The sequence below is a fragment of the Lynx canadensis genome, chromosome A3 (genome assembly GCF_007474595.2).
Source record: "Lynx canadensis isolate LIC74 chromosome A3, mLynCan4.pri.v2, whole genome shotgun sequence".
NCBI classification, from domain to species: Eukaryota; Metazoa; Chordata; class Mammalia; order Carnivora; family Felidae; genus Lynx; species Lynx canadensis.
In genome coordinates this window covers 31,142,806-31,162,560 of record NC_044305.1, presented here as the reverse complement: position 1 = coordinate 31,162,560, position 19,755 = coordinate 31,142,806, and the positions used below count along the sequence as shown (strand labels likewise).

At 46.3% G+C, this 19,755-nt stretch overlaps 1 protein-coding gene across 1 annotated transcript in view; it reads right to left on the bottom strand.

The window, feature by feature from the left end:
- The window catches only part of CDS2 (CDP-diacylglycerol synthase 2), a 56,853-nt gene that overhangs the window by 12,954 nt on the left and 24,144 nt on the right, over positions 1–19,755 (bottom strand). The window contains exons 2-4 of the mRNA XM_030310034.2: positions 4,058–4,194; positions 2,087–2,183; positions 762–859 (exon numbers count right to left, since the gene is read on the bottom strand). Coding sequence (XP_030165894.1) covers positions 762–859; positions 2,087–2,183; positions 4,058–4,194 — 332 coding nt within the window. The remainder of the gene's footprint in view (positions 1–761; positions 860–2,086; positions 2,184–4,057; positions 4,195–19,755) is intronic.

Below are 19,755 nucleotides of genomic sequence, written 5' to 3'. Positions count from 1 at the left end.
TGCTCTTTTTGTCCAGTTTCCACGCCTAATGTAAGAACACTCAAACCATAACACGACCTTCCAGAGTGTGCCTCAGCCTGCCTCCCCATCCTATTTCCACTCTTCCAGGAACCCTGTGCACCTATCACAATGGTTGACTCTGGCTTTGCCACCCGTCTGCTTTGTTCCTGTCTTTCCCAGCCTGGAATATCCTCTTTGCTTACCCATTTTTTTCACTTGTTGCTCAAATACCATTTTCTTCATAAAACCTTTATATAACCTAACATGTATCTGTCTCCCCCACATTTATTTCCATAGTATATAGTATTTCATCATTTCACTAAGCAATTAATTACGCTCTGTCTCAGAACTTTCCTCGGGCCCCTGGTTGGGCTCTGAGCCTGCTTGGGATTCTCTCTCCTTCTCTCTCTGCCCCTCCCCCACTCGTGTGCACATGTGTGTAAGCTCTATCTCAGAATAAATAAAGATTTAAAAAATATATATGCTAGTCTAAAAGTGGGGGTCACTGTGCAAAGTCTGACGGATCCAAATACCAAGGCCAACATGTTCATGGATACAGCCAGTGTGGAAGTTTCCAGATCCCAGGTAACTATTATAAACACTCCTCATAGGCCAACCACATAAAATACCTGGGTCTCAAAGGTACTGTGTGAGCTGGTAGCCATCCCTCCCTGCCCACCCAACCACCATGCCTGTAAATACCCACTACAAAACACTTTTCATCCAAATCTGTGGGGTCCCTGTGGGGCTAGACGGCTTACCAGCTGAGGGTTCTAAACCAGGGCAGGTCATAGGAGTGGTAGACGTTGTAGCCAATAGTGATAATCTCATGGAAACACTTAATCTGAACACACATCACCTGCAAGACACAAAAGAATCCAAATACTTGCTGATTCCCCAGTTCTTACCATCTTTGGAAACAGAAACCCACACACAGGTCATGGGCCTTCAAGGAAAACTATCACATTTAAGAATGTCAGTCCTACAGGGTGCCTGGGTGGCTCAGTCAGTTAAGTGTGCGACTTTGGCTCAGGTCATGATCTCACGGTCTGTGAGTTCAAGCCCTGCGTCAGGCTCTGTGCTGACAGTTCAGAGCCTGGAGCCTGCTTCGGATTCTGTGTCTCCCTCCCTCTCTGCCTGTCCCCCACTCATGCTCTGTCTCTCTGTCAAAAATAAATAAACATTGGGGCGCCTGGGTGGCGCAGTCGGTTGGGCGTCCGACTTCAGCCAGGTCACGATCTCGCGGTCCGGGAGTTCGAGCCCCGCGTCAGGCTCTGGGCTGATGGCTCAGAGCCTGGAGCCTGTTTCCAATTCTGTGTCTCCCTCTCTCTCTGCCCCTCCCCCGTTCATGCTCTGTCTCTCTCTGTCCCAAAAATAAATAAACGTTGAAAAAAAAATTTTTTTTTTAAATAAAAAAATAAATAAATAAAAAAATAAATAAACATTAAAAAAAAATTTTTTTTAAAAGAATGTGGGTCCTACAGGGACTCCGCTCTCCTCCTCACTCTCACTCACACCGCAGGACTTGGCAATGTAGTCCTTTATGTCACACAGAGTAGATGCAATAGAAACAAACCCCTGAAGCTTCAATTAACTTTTTATTGTTGCACCTCCCTGGATTCAATCCCTTCCCTTTGACTTTGAATAGGAATACCTGAAAAGCCCCAACTGCTGTGCTCAGCAGTCAGCTGCTAGTCATCTGACCCTGTCCATGACAGTGGGAAGACTGCAAGAGCAGTGCTGTGGACTGGGATTTTTAAATGAAAGTCCTAAGCCCCAGAGTGAGGCCCTAGGAAAACCAGAAACAAACCCGAGAGTCACAGAGAGTCACAGCTGGGGTCACAGTTTCATCAAATGGCTGAAATAATATCATCAAATTTTTAAGTGAAGGGAGATCTTTAACCACATACTACTGGCCTATCCCAGTGCCCCTCTGGTTGGCTCCTGACAGGGGAGAAGTCACAGATACTGGAAGGCAGATGTGGTCTGAGGAGCCAGGCCCACTGCTGATTCCCAGAACCAACCACAAACCCCATACTCAAGATTAAATTAGACAAAATTAAAACAGCATGCAAATGGCACTTACAATGATCATTAAAACCATTGGTCCCAAGTAAATGATGATGAAGAAAAATGCAATCATGGCCAAAGTCAGGATGCCTCTCACCCACCAGTTCTTCCATCTAAGTTAGAGAAGAGAGAAAGGAGAAAACATGTTAGGAGCCCAGAAAGAAGCAAAGCACAAACCCAAGGGGGAGGGCTCTTTCTGGCAGGAGAGGTCAATCCCTTCTAGGAACACCTCCTTCACCTTGACAGAGTACTAGCCACAGGCTGGCAGAAGCAGGGCCAATAGAGCCATTACCTCACTCCCACCAGACTCAGCAGGTGCTCCACAGCCTACAGAAAAATACACCCAGCTTCTATCTTAACGAAGGAATCAGGCAAAAACCCTGAGGGAAATGTGGTGCCTACTTCTGTATCTACTCGGATGGCTTCTATCCAAAGAAAAAACTGCATATTTATCCTGCAGCACAATCCTACATCACTCTGCCCCTGCATCATTATGGTGATAACAATATTAACCAGTGATTAATAGCTATCACAAATATGCATCTGGCACACTTATAAGGATTTTGCATATATTAATTCATTTAACACTCAACACTACTAGCCTTGACAGTGGAAGAATTGGACAAATCATATAGTTGTGATGTGGTTAAACTGATATCTGAATCCTGGGAGTGTAGCTCTAGAACCCATGCCCTTGACCACAACAGAACCTTTCAAAGAGAGACATGCATGGGACACACACATAGAAACACTTTTAGATAATGTCTTGGGGTCTTATAGTTTGTGTTTTTAGTCTACACACATAGCTGGTGTTGGAGGACCAGAGTCTCAAGGGACCAACACTTTAACCCTGGATTCACTCAAGTTGAGATTCCTTAATTCTTCCAGAAGAATCTCAGGAATGTCCACAATGGATGTGTGGGAGAGGGAAAACTAAACTTTGACCATGAAACTTGGGCTCCTCTGTGGAAAGCAGTCTGCCCATCAGTCACAAAGCCCTTCACATGCTACGTCAGCAATCTTGCCCACCACCACCCCTTTGTTTTTTGGGGTTTTTTCCATCTTATTTTATTTTTTATTTTTTACAGTTTACATTCAAATTAGTTAGCATGTAGTGCAACAATTTCAGGAGTAGATTCCTTAGTGCCCCTTACCCATTTAGCCCATCCCCCCCTCACAACCCCTCCAGCAACCCTCAGTTTGTTCTCCATATTTATGAGTCTCTTTTGTTTTGTCCCCCTCCCTGTTTTTATATTATTTTTGTTTCCCTTCCCTTTTGTTCATCTGTTTTGTCTCTTAAAGTCCTTATATGAGTTAAGTCATATGATTTTTGTCTTTCTCTAATTTTACTTAGCCTAATACCCTCCAGTTCCATCCACGTAGTTGCAAATGGCAAGACTTCATTCTTTTTGATTGCCAAGTAACACTCCATTGTATATATATATACCACATCTTCTTTATCCATTCATCCATCGAGGGACATCTGGGCTCTTTCCATACTTTGGCTACTGTCGATAGTGCTGCTATAAACATGGGGGTGCATGTGTCCCTTCGAAACAGCACAGCTGTATCCCTTGGATAAATGCCTAGCAGTGCAATTGCTGGGTCGTAGGGTAGTTCTATTTTAGCTTTTTGAGGACCCTCCATACTGTTTTCCAGAGTGGCTGCACCAGATTGCATTCCCACCACCACCACCCCTTTGTCCACACTTTCCTCCTCCTTGGGCTACTGCACCTCCCAGCCCAGCCTGCAGCACCCTTCAAGGGCCAGATGTAGTTGCTGTTAAGCCCTAGATTACACTCAGTGGAGCCCTGAGCAGAAGCAGGGAGACTGTGGCCAATGCAAGTGAACAGGCCCACCCTGCACATTTTAACAGAAGTGGGCTCGTGCCATATGACTGCAGGCTGTCTGAGGGCTCCGGGTCTTCCATGGCACTTGGACCTGATGCGAGGCCCCCATGGGCATCTGCAACATTAAGCCAGGTTACCTTGAAGACAAGTTGGAAAGGGCCCTGTTGAGGACCTCTGGGGTATCGTCTGCAGAGGTGGATAAAGGAACAGCTTCCGCTCGGCTCTCAGTGTCCGATGCAGTCTCTCCATCTACCTTTACTTCTGACTCCAATTCCTACGTGGCAGAAAAACAGATGAAAGGTTAAAAAAAGAAAAAAAATGCCTAGTAGCACGCCGAGAAGTACATGCATATCATAGGAGATCTGTGGGAAAAGACCCCCAACAGGGCTCGGGGACATAACACAGTCAGGTGACAGAACAGATGGGACTCACAGCGATCCCAACACTGTTCCGGCATGTGCTGAGGTGGCCAGCTCTGCTGGAAGTAAGGCATGCGCCTGCACCACGGGGTGGGGGATGAGTGACAGCCACAACCTGCTCAATTTCCCTTGCCTTACTGGGGGCAGGGGAGGGAACAGTCCAGAACAGGGAGAAAGGGGTTCTTTTGCATCCACAGAAGGCAAACGGGAGTCAGGCCTGAATTTCATCAGGACCTCATTCCTGACCCTGCCCTTAATGCCAGGCTCATTACCTATAAGGGCTCGGCTGCTGGCACCCAGGAAAGCATATCCACCTCTGAAAACCCCTCTCCCCCAACACCTGAATCATGCAGGGAACAGTCCCTGCTCTGCCACAACATGCCGTGAACTCTCAGAGCCACCGGAGTGGCCCCAGAACCAGGCTCTCTCAGAGAAAGGCTGATGCGCAGGCTGTTGCTCCCCGCTGGACTCCCCCAAGTCCACAGTGCTACTTCCAGACTTCACAAGAGCACCCCATGAGGAGGCCAGCCCCAACGAGTGTAGAGGCCGCACAGTATTGCTCACCAGGACGGGCGTGTTGCTGTCTTTTCCCTGTCACCCGGTCCTGGGCATCAGCAGACCCTGCGATGTCGCTCACAGAGTTGCCCTCCAGGCTCCGGCCCAGTCAGGCAGTCACCCTGCTCGCCAGCCCCTGTGAGGGGACCAGAGCCATGCCAGCAATAGGCTCTCTATCCGAAGTACCAAGGAGCAGGCTGCTCTGAATCCTAGGGACCCTACTGCTACTCAGAGCATTTCTCTCTTACAGAAATTTAGAATCATTGCCGTGAGGAGAGATGGAAGAGAAATCAAATCACTTCGAATTAGACAGAGTCTAACAACACTGCTCTGTATTTGCAGGGCCCTCAACAGTTGTAAGAATGTTTCCCATACCTGCGAACCTCAGAGTTCTGGAAGGAAGGGAAAGGAGACAGGAAGATCCCTACTTACAAATGAAGAAACAGGAGCTCTGAGAAGTCCAATGGCTGGCCCCAAATCCCCTATTAATCCTGGTCTTCTGACTTCTAGGTGTTCATCCCACTAGACTTCCTTTTATTTAAGTATCTTGGAATCCATTTTTTTCCTGACACCCGACACTTTATGGGTGAGGAGCCTTGGTTTGGGGATGGGGGAAACTGGGATGGACAAGAATCACCCGTCTCAGGGGATTTTCCTGGACAAAAAATTTTTAACTTAAAAAAAAAAAAAAAAAGACAGCTGGCTTTGGTAAAGGATGTAGAGATGGTCTCCTCAGTAGGATGTGAGGGAAAGAGCCACAGCTTCCGATGACAGGGTCACTGTTCCTTACTCTGCCACAGCTGAGCCTGGTGGCGCTCAGTAAGTCACACTGGTACCTCTGTACTTCAGTGTCCTCACCTTGTAAAAGGGGGCCAGGAAAGGTCCTCCTTGTGAGGGTTCCCTAAAGAGATCCAGCCAAACTCCACCCAGGGCTATGTCCTATTCCACCATCTGAGGCTCCGAAACAGGGCAGTGCCTCCGGGATTACCCCTCTCCAGTTAGACTGAAGACCGAGGCATTCAGAAAAGCTTCCCATTCTTTATGTTAACATTAACACCCACGTCCCAGCAGCAACCATCAATGATACGAAGTAACATCTAGATCTGACCCCCAAGCCCAGGAGCTTCAGCACGTGACCACCTGGGCTCTACCAAGGCCTCCCACAGATGCTCACCAGGAGCATCCGGAAGCCACGGGGACTGAGCTGGAGCCCAGCATGGGAAAGGGCATGTATCCAGGCGCAAGCGCATGTGCGAACACACGTGCCCCAGCACAAGGCTATTTTTAACTTATCCATCCTGTTGTCAAGGAGACTCACAAAGGCTGCTGGTCTCCCCAGGCAAGGAAGGGCAGGAAGGAGCCTAGGCAGAGCCTCTGCAGGGGAGGGTAGAGAGACTTGGGTGCCGAGTCTCTCTGGACCTTCCATGCCCTTTTATGAGCATCAGCCCAGCACTGTGTGCTGCAATATAGCCCTGACTCCCCTCCTTCCTTGCTAGAAGGGGTGAGGTGCAGAGAGATACCCTGAGATGGGAAGTAGAACACGAGATAGCTGTTAACTGTCAGGACAAGAAGGGCAAATCCTGTGCAAGGGGCAAGGGCACAACCCAGAAAGACACGGACAGAGAGGGAGCAAGAGAGCCGGCTCTGGGGGTTCCTGAACCCTAGTCCCCATCCCCCCCACTCCCTGAGGCATAGATGTCACAAGAGAGCAGGCCAAGGGAACAGAAGCTTAAGACAACTTGGAGGTTACAGTGTCTGGCTCCTCCCCACCCCATGGGCAAAAGCCTTTTGCTTGAACTGCTAAGACCACCTCTTTGGCTGCTTATGCCTCTAAATCAAAGAAGCCCAGTGCTGGTGGTGACTCCCATAGTGGACAGGGAGGCCGAAGAGGCAGGAACCCGGAGCTCGAGTTCTTGCCCAGGAGAAAAGTGGCACATGTTGGACCAAGAGTCAGAGGTGCTGAGAGGTACACTGCCTTGCTCCTCCAGGGGATGGCAAGATAGGCAGATGGAGAGGAAGACTTTCTGCAGGAGGAGGCGGCAGCCAGTCAGGGAGAAGGGGCCCAGGACCTAGCTGCGATGCTCATTACACTCCTCAGATCTCTGGTCTTCCAGTGGAGAGAGGATCCCTTATCCTGAACAACTTGGAATGATCAAATGTCATACCGATGAAAGTCATGAAAACTATAAAGGGACTGAAGAGCAACACCACCCCCACCCCATCCCACAGTATCCTGACCATGGCTTACAGGACAGGAGCACAAGAACCTTAAACACCTAACTCAGGCGACCTGGGTACCCTGCCCGAGGAGGGTAGAGTGGAAAGCACAAGAGCCATCAGGCCGTGCTGGGGCCTGTGTGTGACCAATTACGTGAGCTCAGCACCAGCCTGCCTTGCTTCCTCTTTCGCACCCTCCACTCATCCAATAGGTGGCCCCTCAACTCAAAAATGATCCACTTCCCAAAGCTACCGTGGAAGGGGGTGGCCTGGCACATGGAGGCAGCCGTATATACTAGTGCTCTCTGAAGTGGGTGGGATGTGTGCGACACAATCCACTGAAGCGTGAGAAGAAATATTAGGACTTCCTTCTATCTCCTTTGTATTTTTCTTTCTTGTGCATGCTTTATGATGGACCCAGCAGCACACGTATGTAACTCAGTAAGTCCGTGCAAGCTGGCACACGTGGCTAAAACCTCACACGCTGTCAGACAAAAGTGTCTCAGCGGCCACAGGCTCGTTTCCCACTGTGCTGAAAAGTGCCTGGATCATAGCAGGCACCCAAAGATTTGTTGACCCAATGAGCTAATGAAGTCTACTTGACCCACCACAGGCCAAGGCATTCGGACTGCACCGAGAGTGTGAAAGAACCCCCCTGCCTCCCAATGCCCTCACAGCAGGACCAGACTTGCCCAGTCCCATTCTGGCCTTCTCCCTGCAAGGAGGGCAGCAGGGGGAGACGGCTTTGTTGCTTCAGACTGTCTCAGCCCAGCTCCCAGGCGGCCTCTCCTTCCTTTTCAACCCAAGGGCCCAGAACAAAGGCTAAGTGGAGGATAGCCTATCTCTCCAATTTGATCTCAATCAACAGCCATCCTCCACAGTCCCTTAGCCATTCCCCAAGGGGCCTATGATGCTGATGTAAACAGGAAGCAAAAGAATGTTTCAAAAGGAAAGAAAAAAGCTCCCTCTTAGGCCCTTCTTTTTTTTTTTTTTTTTTTTTTTAATTTTTTTTTTTCAACGTTTATTCATTTTTGGGACAGAGAGAGACAGAGCACGAACGGGGGAGGGGCAGAGAGAGAGGGAGACACAGAATCAGAAACAGGCTCCAGGCTCTGAGCCATCAGCCCAGAGCCTGACGCGGGGCTCGAACTCACAGACCGCGAGATCGTGACCTGGCTGAAGTCGGACGCCCAACCGACTGCGCCACCCAGGCGCCCCAGGCCCTTCTGATTCACTTAGACCCTGAAGGGAAAGCAGAAAGTCTGTCTAATGACAGACAGAGGTAATGTCCTGGGTACCAAGGGCTCAGCTAAGACCTGTTGACATTTTTGAAGAAATAGACGCTCAAAAGGCTTCCCCTACCAGCCTTCCAGCGCCCACAACTGCTCAAAAGCAACCCCAGCCCTGACCTAAGGCTCAAAACAGCACAGCACAGAACCTTCTTTTAACAAAGGACAAGGCAGTGAGGAGGGAGCTGCGGGGTGGGAGGTGAAGCTCCTTGGGGCGGAGGCCTGGTGTTTCCAGGCCTGGGGAGGGACCAGCACTCAAAAAACTCATTCTCATTGTTATTCTCTAAGTAGACAACCCTACCTCTTCCCACCCCCTCCTAATTCCCAGTATTTCCTGAAGGCCTGCCTTGGGCTTACAAAAGCTTACTAGGCAGTGTCCTTTTGAGGCTCCTTTTTGGTGGTCAGTTAGTGTCAGGGCTCACCCTCTGACGTTGCTATTCCTCAAGACTCCACAGTGACACCCACAAGTGGTGATGGTCAGAGCTTGACCAAAAAAAAAAAAAAAAAAAAGTGTGGCTGTGGCCAAGCTAAACAGGAGCCCTTGGCATTGTATCGACCAGGCTCCAGGCAGAGGGTAGTCACCCCACCTCATACCCCATTTCTTTACCAGATGCCAACTCAGTTTTGTACCTTGCTAAAGAAAATATATTAATATTCTGTTCACGTTTGCCCATGAGGAGCAAAAAACTAAGGAAAGAAAATAAGTGGTACCATCCACTAGGCCCTTTCTCCTCTCTTTCATTTTCAGAGAAATTTCATTAAAAGGTAGTGTTCAGTGCACTGGCTGGTTATGCTTCCAACAACCCTGCCCTTTCCACTGGCAATGCATTCAGATTCATAAGTTTCATTTACTAGGTGACTCCAAACTCACACAAACTATGTTTTGCACTGCTTTAGATGCAAATCACAAACTTTGCCCTAGAAGAAAGTCATCAGGCTGAGCCTAACTTTTCTGCTAAATATTGGGCTTGCCATCGTTTTCAACCCTGTGGCAGCTGCCAGGGCAATCCACTCCCCCACTTACAGACCCATCCCCAGGAAAGAAACTATCAGAGACAGGTTTATCCTTAATATCAGAGACCTAAGTGTCCCTCTCACTGAGAAAGCCAAGTAGCTGTGTGTGTGTGTGTGTGTGTGGTGTTAGGAAGAGCAAATATTTCTAGCTTTTTCTAATGTTAATCCTATTTGACAAGTTCAATTGTTTGAACAAAAGATCAAGAAAGAGAAGTCCTACTCTGCAAGTTCACAATCATCCCCAATATGGCTATCCCCTGTCCTCCAAAAGCCTATTAATAATATGATCTACAGAAAATGCACTCAGCTACTCCAGATGGACTGCTTCACCTAAACTACCTCTACAGGTGACTGCACCCCAGACCAAAGACCTCAGAGAAAGGACATGGAACAACGTGTACGTGGGAGACTCAGCTTTTTAAAACCTGACTCTGGATATGAACCATTTCACCTCCAGACAACACTTCTTACAAGGAGCTCCAGGGACCTTTGCTGAGAACACATCCCTTGAAGGACAGTCGTTCCCAGGACAGGTGCACACACGCCCAAGTACGCAACATCCCTTTTGCTACGGCCTCCTCTGAGACCTCACAACACTGACCTCTCTCCCTCCCTCTGGAGTCCTCTCCTCCCCCTCATCACAGGCCCTTACTTACAACCAGGTGAGCAGGCTCAACAATAAAAAGCTTTTGACAGCTCATCCACCCAATGCACTCTCTTTCCTAGTTCACAAACAAACCTTTGGCAAGAGCTGCGGACACCCCATCCCCCTCTCTGACCGCATGATTCTTCAACCATGGCAAGCCACCTGCCTTGCCTGCCCAGCCACTCTGCTGAAGTGCTCTCCCCTCACCAATGACCTAATCACTAAACCCTGCACTCTCTGTCCTCTGCCCAGTCCCTCCCTTCCATCAGCCAATGCAAGAGACACACCCCTTCTTTGCTTCCAAGCAGCACATCCTTCCTGTTTCCCAGCTGCCTCTCTAGCCAGGCCTCCTTTAGGCAGTCTTCTCCTTGGCAGCTTCCTCTTCCTGGCTCTTAATTTGGGGGTTCTGCCAGGTTTCTTCTGAGGCTCTCGTTCTTGTACTACCCACTCTCCATGAGTAGCCTCGTTCACTCTGATGCCTCCAACTGCCTCTCCTTGGGCTTCACATTCATTCATCCAAATGTACTAGATGTCTCCCCTTGGATGTCCCCACCACACCTAAAATCCTCCACGTGTCCAAAGCCAAACTAGTTCCTTTCTCCTGAATTCTCAAGTGAGAAATGCGACGTTCATCCTTCGTGGCTCCCCCCTCAGCCCCTAGAACTATCTATCACCCAGTCTGTGTGCCAGCTCCAAAAAGGTTTTCTGCTGCAACTACTTCCTGTCGCCTCTGGCACTCCCTTAATTCAAGCCAGTACCATCTCTGCTGAGTACCTGAAGCAGCTCAACTGGCCACCTCACCCTCAGTCTTTAGTCCACTCCTACCTCCCCTCTACTCTTTACGCTGCACCAAGAAAATCTGATCATGTCGCTCCCTATTGTGAACTCCCTCTGGAGCACCGGTGTAAATGGAGCAATTTCCACTTCCAGTAATCTAAAGGATAGACTGAACTATGGAACAGATCTACACTTTTTTGAGATGGTTGTACCAGCCACTTTGAGATCCAAGTCTTATCCACCCTTCTAGCCTCATTCCTTTCGGCCATTCTGAAGTACAGTCAGCTGTACTTTGTCACCTTTAGGTCTTTTGTTCATTCTGCTCCTACCCAGAGCAGTCTGCAAATCACTTCTATGGACACCTATTTCTCTTCTTTTTGGTCAATTATAACTTAGCCTTTGAATCTCGGCTAAGAGATCCCTTTCTCTCTAAACCTTCCCTAACTGCCTATGTGCCCCAGTGGCCCCCTGTCATTTCTCAAGAGCACACCATACAGCGTGGTCTCCTGTTGACTTCCTCAACACAGTACCCCAACATCTGGCATGGGGCCCACAACAGAGAAGACAGTAAGCAGGTCTTACCACATCTGCATAAGGTGTCAGAGAGGATCTGGGGTTTACTGAATTGGCAAATAGCTGGGTGACTCAGCAACTCATTTCCTGTGCTCTTAACAAGCACTACATGAAGTATCACCGGGTTGTAGCCCCGCTGTCCATCTTCTCTTCTTTCCTAAGACATTGTAACAGAGACCCTGATTTTTAACTGGGCTTAGAACCAGGACTACATTTTCCAATTCTGGCCAATGAGTCATTAGCAGTTGTGTGCACTTCTACTATTCTTCCATCATGCTGGCTAGAATGCAGACAGGCTAGGGGCGCCTGCGTGGCTCAGTCGGTCAAACGTCCCACTTCAGCTCAGGTCATGATCTTGCACTGGTGGGTTCGAGCTCCTCATCAGGCTCTGTGCTGACAGCTCGGAGCCTGGAGCCTGCTTCAGATTCTGTGTCTCCCTCAAGTTTTTTTAATTAAATTAAATTAAAAAAAAAAAAGTCACCGCTGAACTGCAAGTGACTTTGAGATATCCAGTACCTCAGGAGAGAAAAGCAACACGGCCTCAATTTCTAACACATGAAGTAAATAGCCTCTATGCTGCCAAATTGGATGGACTTTCCAGTATTCATCTTGCTGTACCTCTTGGCAATTTTAAATATTAGATCTAGTTGACCATTTCCTCCTTGAAACATTTCTCTCTTAGCTTCCACGATCATTACCTTCTGGGTTCTCATTCCATCTGACTGGCTGCTCTTTCTCAGTCTCTGTGCTATTTTCCCTCCACATGACCTCTACATGTTGGACCAATTCTGGTCCAATTCTAGACCCATTACATTCTCTCCCTAAATATTACCATCCAACCCCTTAGCTTTAATTACTAATTCCATGCCAAAGATTCTGACATTTATATTGCCAACCTCAACCCCTCCCCCACTGCCAGACCCAACTATTGTTTCCAAATACTTCACGGCATTTCCACCAAAAAGTTCTCATAAGCATCTCAAACGTAACTACCTGAACAGAACTACAGATGTTGTCCTCAAAACTGTTGATCCTGAGGCCTCACCTTGCTGACAAGTTGATGACACCACAATCTGTATCCTGCATAAGCCAGAAACTTGGGAGTCATGCCTAATTTCTCTCTTCTCAGCCTCCCCCAGTACTGGACACAGCAGTTGGCTCCCTCTGAAAATCCATTCCACTCCTCCTCGATGGCACACAGTAGCCTGTACAAGCTAATTATTTTAATTGCACCCCCCTTTTCACAGTGACAGGTTCCTGAAGAGGCATTTTTACCCCCAGCCTAAGCCATGGCTATTTTATTAGAGTGGGCACTTGGCCTCAGATGGTACAGTCGAATTATAGCTCCAGAATCTGGTAAGAAGACCATGGAGAGCCACTTGAGCTTTCTTTCCCTCCCTAGCCTGAGGAAAAAGGAAATCAGGTGCTACCAGCACTGGCTTGCATCTCCGTGAGAGCCTTGGGATGACCATACACCTGAAAGGCACAGAGAAGCGAGGACAGAGAATGATTTAAGCTAATGAATTTCATGATTATTTGCAACTGAAAGACAATGAACCCAAATCCTGCTGACTCCACAGCCAAAACAGATCTCAAATCTATCCTTCATATCTCAGCAGTCACTCAGAGCCAGGGATCTTTCTAAGATGCCTATCAGTTTGCGAAAACTAATGAAAGGAAACCTTGTTCACAAGGAAGTCAGGAGGCCAGCAGGAGAAGCTCTCATGCCCTACCACTCCTGGTCAAGGGCAGACCCAATACGAAGAGACTACTTTGCAAGTCAGCAAGTCAAATCACTACTACTTTACTACCTCAGCAGGAGGAAGAAAGGTTCTCTTCCTCCCCGGCAACAGCCCAGCCAATGAGAAAAAGTCCCAACTCAATCAATGAAAAGCCACCATATTTTGAATTCCCCGTTTACTCCAATGGCCTTTTTGTTTGTAACAGCCTTCCCACCTTCCCTCCATCTCCTCTATAAGAGACCATTCCTCTGGTTTGTTCTGTGGACTTGTCTGTGGTTTTGCTAGTAGCTTGCTTATGTCTGACTGCATGTCTGTGTTATTCCCAAGTAAACCCATTTCTACTGGTAAAATGACTTTTATTTTTAATGTTAACATTACTTGGTGGTAAGAAGTGGGATCCAGAAAAGATCCCCCAAAACTCCAAGGCTGGTGGGTAGAAGATGCCGGTACCCACAGAGCCAAAGGGGCTCACTGCTCTCTTGCTGACTCTGGAGTGTGAAGGTAAGTTTTCTCCTAGATTTCAAGCTCCACTTTGTGTCCAAGCTCTCCAGGCTTTATTTGAGATCAGTTTTAAGGCCTGTTTCTTATAAGAATACTCTTTTGGCCTTCAGTCTGACTCCTTTTCAGAGTCAGACTTCTTGTTGGAACTGTGCTGGCCTCTGGTCTGATTCCTTCTGGAACAAAGCTGTTCCTGTTGAAACTGTGTTTTTAGGAATTTTTTTCTGTGCTCTAGAGAAAAACCTCTAAGAAATGGGATTCCAGTCATTAAAATGCTTTGAGCGTGTCCCCTTTCTGGGACCCCAGTCAGTTTCATATTTAAAAACTATGGTCCCTACATATGCACATTTATAACCAAATGGACTTAATGAGAAGTAATTTAGGGCACGAATGGCCGCTATGAGGAACTTCCAATCTCCCCAAACTTGTTTTCTTGAATTAAATTAGAAAACTGTGGCTCCCTGGCACAAAAACAGACACTCAGATCAATGGAACAGAATAGAGAACCCAGAAATGGACCCACAAACATATGGCCAACTAATCTTTGACAAAGCAGGAAAGAATATCCAATGGAATAAAGACAGTCTCTTCAGCAAGTGGTGCTGGGAAAACTGGACAGCAACATGCAGAAAAATTAACCTGGACCACTTTCTTATACACAAAAATAAACCCCAAATGGATGAAAGGCCTAAATGTAAGACAGGAAGCTATCAAAATCCTCGAGGAGAAAGCAGGCAAAAACCTCTTTGACCTTGGCCACAGCAACTTCTTACTCAACACGTCTCTGGAGACAAGGGAAACAAAAGCAAAAGTGAACTCATCAAGATAAAAAACTTCTGCCCAGCAAAGGAAACAATCAGCAAAACTAAAAGGCCACCGACACAATGGGAAAAGATCTTTGCAAACGACCTATCAGATAAAGGGTTAGTATCCAAAATCTATAAAGAACTTATCAGACTCAACACGCAAAAAACAAATAATCCAGTGAAGAAATGGGCAAAAGACATGAATAGACACTTCTCCAAGGAAGACATCCAGATGGCCAACCGAAACGTGAAAAAATGCTCAACATCACTCATCATCAGGGAAATAAAAATCAAAACAACGACATACCAACTCACACCTGTCAAAATGCTAACATTAACAACTCAGGCAACAACAGATGTTGGCAAGGATGTGGAGAAAGAGGATCTCTTTTGCACTGCTGGTGGGAATGCAAACTGATACAACCACTCTGGAAAACAGTATGGAGGTTCCTCAAAAAATTGAAAATATAACTACCCTATGACCCAGCCAAGAGATACAAGTGTGCTGTTACGAAGGGGCACATGAACCCCAATGTTTACAGCAGCACTATCAACAATAACCAAAGTATGGAAAGAGCCCAAATGTCCATCGATGGATGAATGGATAAAGATGTGTACATACATACACACACACACACACACACACACACACACAATGGAGTATTACTCGGCAATCAAAAAGAATGAAATCTTGCCATTTGCAACTACGTGGATGGAACTAGAGGGTATTATGCTAAGCAAAATTAGTCAGAGAAAGACAAATATCATATGACTTCACTCATATGAGGACTTTAAGATACAAAACAGATGAACATAAGGGAAGGGAAGCAAAAGTAATATAAAAACAGGGAGGGGGACAAAACAGAAGAGACTCTTAAATATGGAGAACAGAGAGTTACTGGAGAGGTTGTGGGATGGGGGGTGGGCTAAATGGTAAGGGGCATGAAGGAATCTACTCCTGAAATCACTGTTGCACTATATGCTAACTTGGATGTAAATTAAAAAAATAAAATAAAATTTAAAAATCTTTTAAAAAAAAAGATATTTAGATATTAAAAAAAAAAAAAAAAGAAAACTGTGGCTCCTTAGAGACAGAACTCAATGGGATGCATATTTTATTTTATTTTATTTTTTTTATTTTTAAGTAGGCTTCATACCCAGCACAGAGCCTAACATGGGGCTTGAACTCATGACTCTGAGGTCAAGACTGGAGCTGAGATCAAGAGTGGGATGCTTAACCGACTGAGCTACCCAGGCACCCTGGGATGCCTATTTTAATTGGCATCCCCCAAACATTTTCAAGATTGAGACCCCCAAACATTTTCAAGATTCTAAGTTTGCCTTTCTGCAAAAACACTATTTCTAAATTAACTGAGGCAACCAAATCATCTAAAGAAGTCAAAATGATTTCTGTGGCTTCTTTTTCTAACTAAATGGACCAACTTAAAAGTAATTTAGAACTTCAATGGCCATCACAGAGAACTTTCAATCTCCCTAAACTTACTTTCTCAAAACTGAATTGGATAGCCATGGCTCTAAAATTGTCAAAACTGAATAGGCTTTTGGGATTTTGAAGCTTCCAAACATTACCAGGAATCCCAAATTGCTGCTCTGCAAAATACAATTTCTAGACTAGTGGAAGAAAGCAAAGGGGGTGGAGGGGAAGGGCTTCTGTGGCTTCCTTTTTCCCTTCCTGTCTTTTGTGTCTCAGGATGTGTCTTGTGTTCAGTCCCTACCTTCTCTATATCATCCCCCTCCCATACTAACCCTTTTACTGAACTTCCCTTTTCCTCTGAACTTCTCCCCACTCTCTTTCCTGAACCTAATAAAACCTGCTTCTTTGAAGTTAGGTCTTCTTGCTTTGGATTTTGTGTTTTCCCCTCGCTGCCCTTCCCATGCTCATACTGTCTCTGTCTCTGTCTCTCTCTCTCTCTCTCAAAAATAAATAAACATTAAAAAAATTAAAATTTAAAAAACAGGGCACCTGGGTGGCTCAGTTGGTTGAGTGCCTTACTTTAGCTCAGGTCATGATCTTACCCTTGGTGAGTTCAAGCCCCACATGGGGCTCTGTGCTAACAGCTCAGAGCCTGGAGCCTCCTTCAAATTCTGTGTCTTCCCCTCTCTCTGCCCCTCTCTCACTCACACTCTGTCTCTCAAAAATAAACAAACATTAAAAAAGATTAAAATTTAAAGTTAAGTCTTCTGAAGATCTGAATAAACCCCAGATTTCTTATGCTGCCTGGACCAAGGCCAAACTGCAAGCCAGAGTTAGAGTTTCCTAAAGTGACTCAGGACCCACGTTTGCTAGAGAATTTAATATAGTTACTCCAACTTACCACCCTGCTTTCTCAGATTTGTATCAGTCAGGCCATGTGCTTGTTGGTGAGAACCAGGCCTAATGTGGGATGAAACTAACCCCATGAGAACATCCTAAAGGATTTAGAGAAATAAACCCCAAACTTTTGGCAAGATTCTAGAACAGTCACTGGAAATCTTCACTGGGCAATTACAGTAGCTTTTTCCAAGCCTGCTGATTGAGGAACAAAACTCAGGCTTGCACACAAAAGCCTGATGAACCTATTCATGACCATTATAATCAGCTTGTCTATAAAGAAGATTCTGGTCTTCCTTTAGAGGCTGAATCCACCTGGGTAGTTTAACTCTGTTTACTGAGATCTTTTAAAGGACCAGCATGAAATGGGAAATTGTGTCCACTCCAGAATTAGCTAGCTTGGCAAACCAGCGCTCTCACATGCTAAAGGAGTCACCTCAAAGAATAACCACTAGGGGCGCCTGGGTGGCACAGTCGGTTAAGTGTCTGACTTCAGCTCAGGTCACGATCTCGCGGTCCATGAGTTCGAGCCCCGCGTCAGGCTCTGGACTGATGGCTCAGAGCCTGGAGCCTGCTTCCAATTCTGTGTCTCCCTCTCTCTCTGCCCCTCCCCCATTCGTGCTCTGTCTTTCTCTGTCTCAAAAATAAATAAACGTTAAAAAAATTAAAAAAAAAAAAGAATAACCACTAATTTTCTCAATTTTCTTTTTTTTTAATGTTTTTTTTTAATGTTTTTATTTATTTTTGAGACAGAGAGAGACAGAGCATGAGCAGGGGAGCGGCAGAGAGAGAGAGGGAGACAGAGAATCTGAAGCAGGCTCCAGGCTCTGAGCTGTCAGCACAGAGCCCGACACGGGGCTCAAACTCACGAAGTGTGAGATCATGACCTGAGCTGAAGTTGGATGTTTAACCGACTGAGCCACCCAGGCGCCCCGTCTCAATTTTCTACTCTGGCAAATGAAGGGCCCTAACAGACCAAAACCCCCTGGCTTTCTGCTATCACTGCAAAGGGCCAGGGCACTGGAAAAAAGATCATTACAAACGTAAGCATTTCAGAAGCCTTCAGCCCTCTAGCCAGCTTTTCCAATGTCTTCTTAATTCCCAGTGACGGGGCTCTGAGGACCTACAGGGGCTCCTCCCAGTCCTCCCTCTTTTTTTTTTTCCCCCAGTTCTCCCTCTTAATCAGCTTGGAAAAACCACTCTCCAGACTAAGAATGAATCTCTTTGTCTTAGTGACCCCAGAGCTGCATTCTCGGGGCTCAACAGCACTGCTATAAAGTAGGTCCTGTCTCACAGCATGAAAACAATTCAAATAGTGGGGGTCTCTCATAAACCTCAACAGGTCCCTGTCTCTGCACCTGTTCCCGTTTAGGCCCTTTGAGATTCCCATCCTTTTTTCCTTAATTTCTCTACCCCATTCATTTACTAGGCCAAGATTTCTTAGGAAAGTATCATGCCAGAATGTCTCCCAAAAGAAAAATAATTCTAGAATCAAAATCACCACGGGGCACCTATGTGGCTCAGTAGGTTAAGGAACTGACTCTTGATTTCAACTCATGATCTCATGGTTTGTGGGACTGAGCCCCACACTGGGGTCTGCACTGATAGCATGGAGCCTGCTTCGGTCGGTCTCTCTCTCTCTCTCTCCCTCCCTCCCCGTCTCTCACCTTCTCACCCTCTCTCTCTTTAAAAATAAATAAACTTAAAAACAAATTGCTAACCAGGTGAATTAAATGACCCTTCAACATCTTTTATTTGCTCCATCTCTAATGTCACTATAAAGGAGTCTGGGGACGCTGAGCACTTATCCCTATTGGACCAGTAGGGATAGATTCCTTTATGGGCAGATTCCTCAACTGATACTGGCAGAATTCACAGTGCACCTCCCATCAATATTCAAACAGATCCCTCAACACCTCTCCCCAAAAGTATATTAAAAAAAGAAACCCTTTGGGGCGCCTGGGTGGCTTGGTCGGTTAAGTGTCTGACTTCAGCTCAGGTCATGATCTCACGGTCCGTGAGTTCGAGCCCCGCGTCAGGCTCTGTGCTGACAGCTCAGAGCCTGGAGCCTGTTACAGATTCTGTGTCTCCCTCTCTCTCTGCCCCTCCCCCGTTCATGCTCTGTCTCTCTCTGTCTCAAAAATAAATAAACGTTAAAAAAAAAATAAAAAAATATATATATAAATAAATAAATAAATAAAAGAAAGAAACCCTTTAAGGCATCAAGCCCATAATACGGCACCATGGACTCAGGGCCTTATTATCCCCTGCGCTAGTCCCTGTGATACCCCAATTTTATCTGTGAGAAGACCCAGTAGCCAAGAATGGAGGTTAGTCCAGGACCTCAGAGCAATAAATAACAACATTATCCCTCGGTGCCCTGTTGTTCCTAACCCCCACACACTGACATCTGTTTACACTGAAAGCAAATTCTTTACTATAACTGTTCTATACAGTGCATTTTTAGTCTCCAGTTGATAAGGACAGCCAGTATCTTCTTGTTTTCATTTGGGAAGAACAGTACTATACCTGGACAGTAATGCTCCAGGGTTATACAGATAATCCTTCTTAACTTTTTACAAACCTTAAAAGCTGATTTGGAAGATATAAAATCTTCTGCAGGCTCTGGTTGGTTACAACATGGAGATGATTTGCTTCTCTGCTCCCTTTCTCAAACCTCTTCACAGGAGACAGCATTCACCTGTTCAAACTTTTGGCCTTAGGGGCACCTGGCTGGCTCAGTCGGTGGAGCATGTGGCTCTTGATCTCGGGGTTGTGTCCAAGCACCACACTAGGTGTAGCAATTACTTAAAAATAATAATATCTTTTAAAAAATACAAAAAAAAAAAAAAAAACAACCAAAACAAAACACTTTGGCCTTAAAGAGACATAAAGACTCTCTTTTTTTTTTTTTTCGGTTTGCTCAAACTCCGGTTCCATTCCAAAACTACATTTTGCATTCAGATG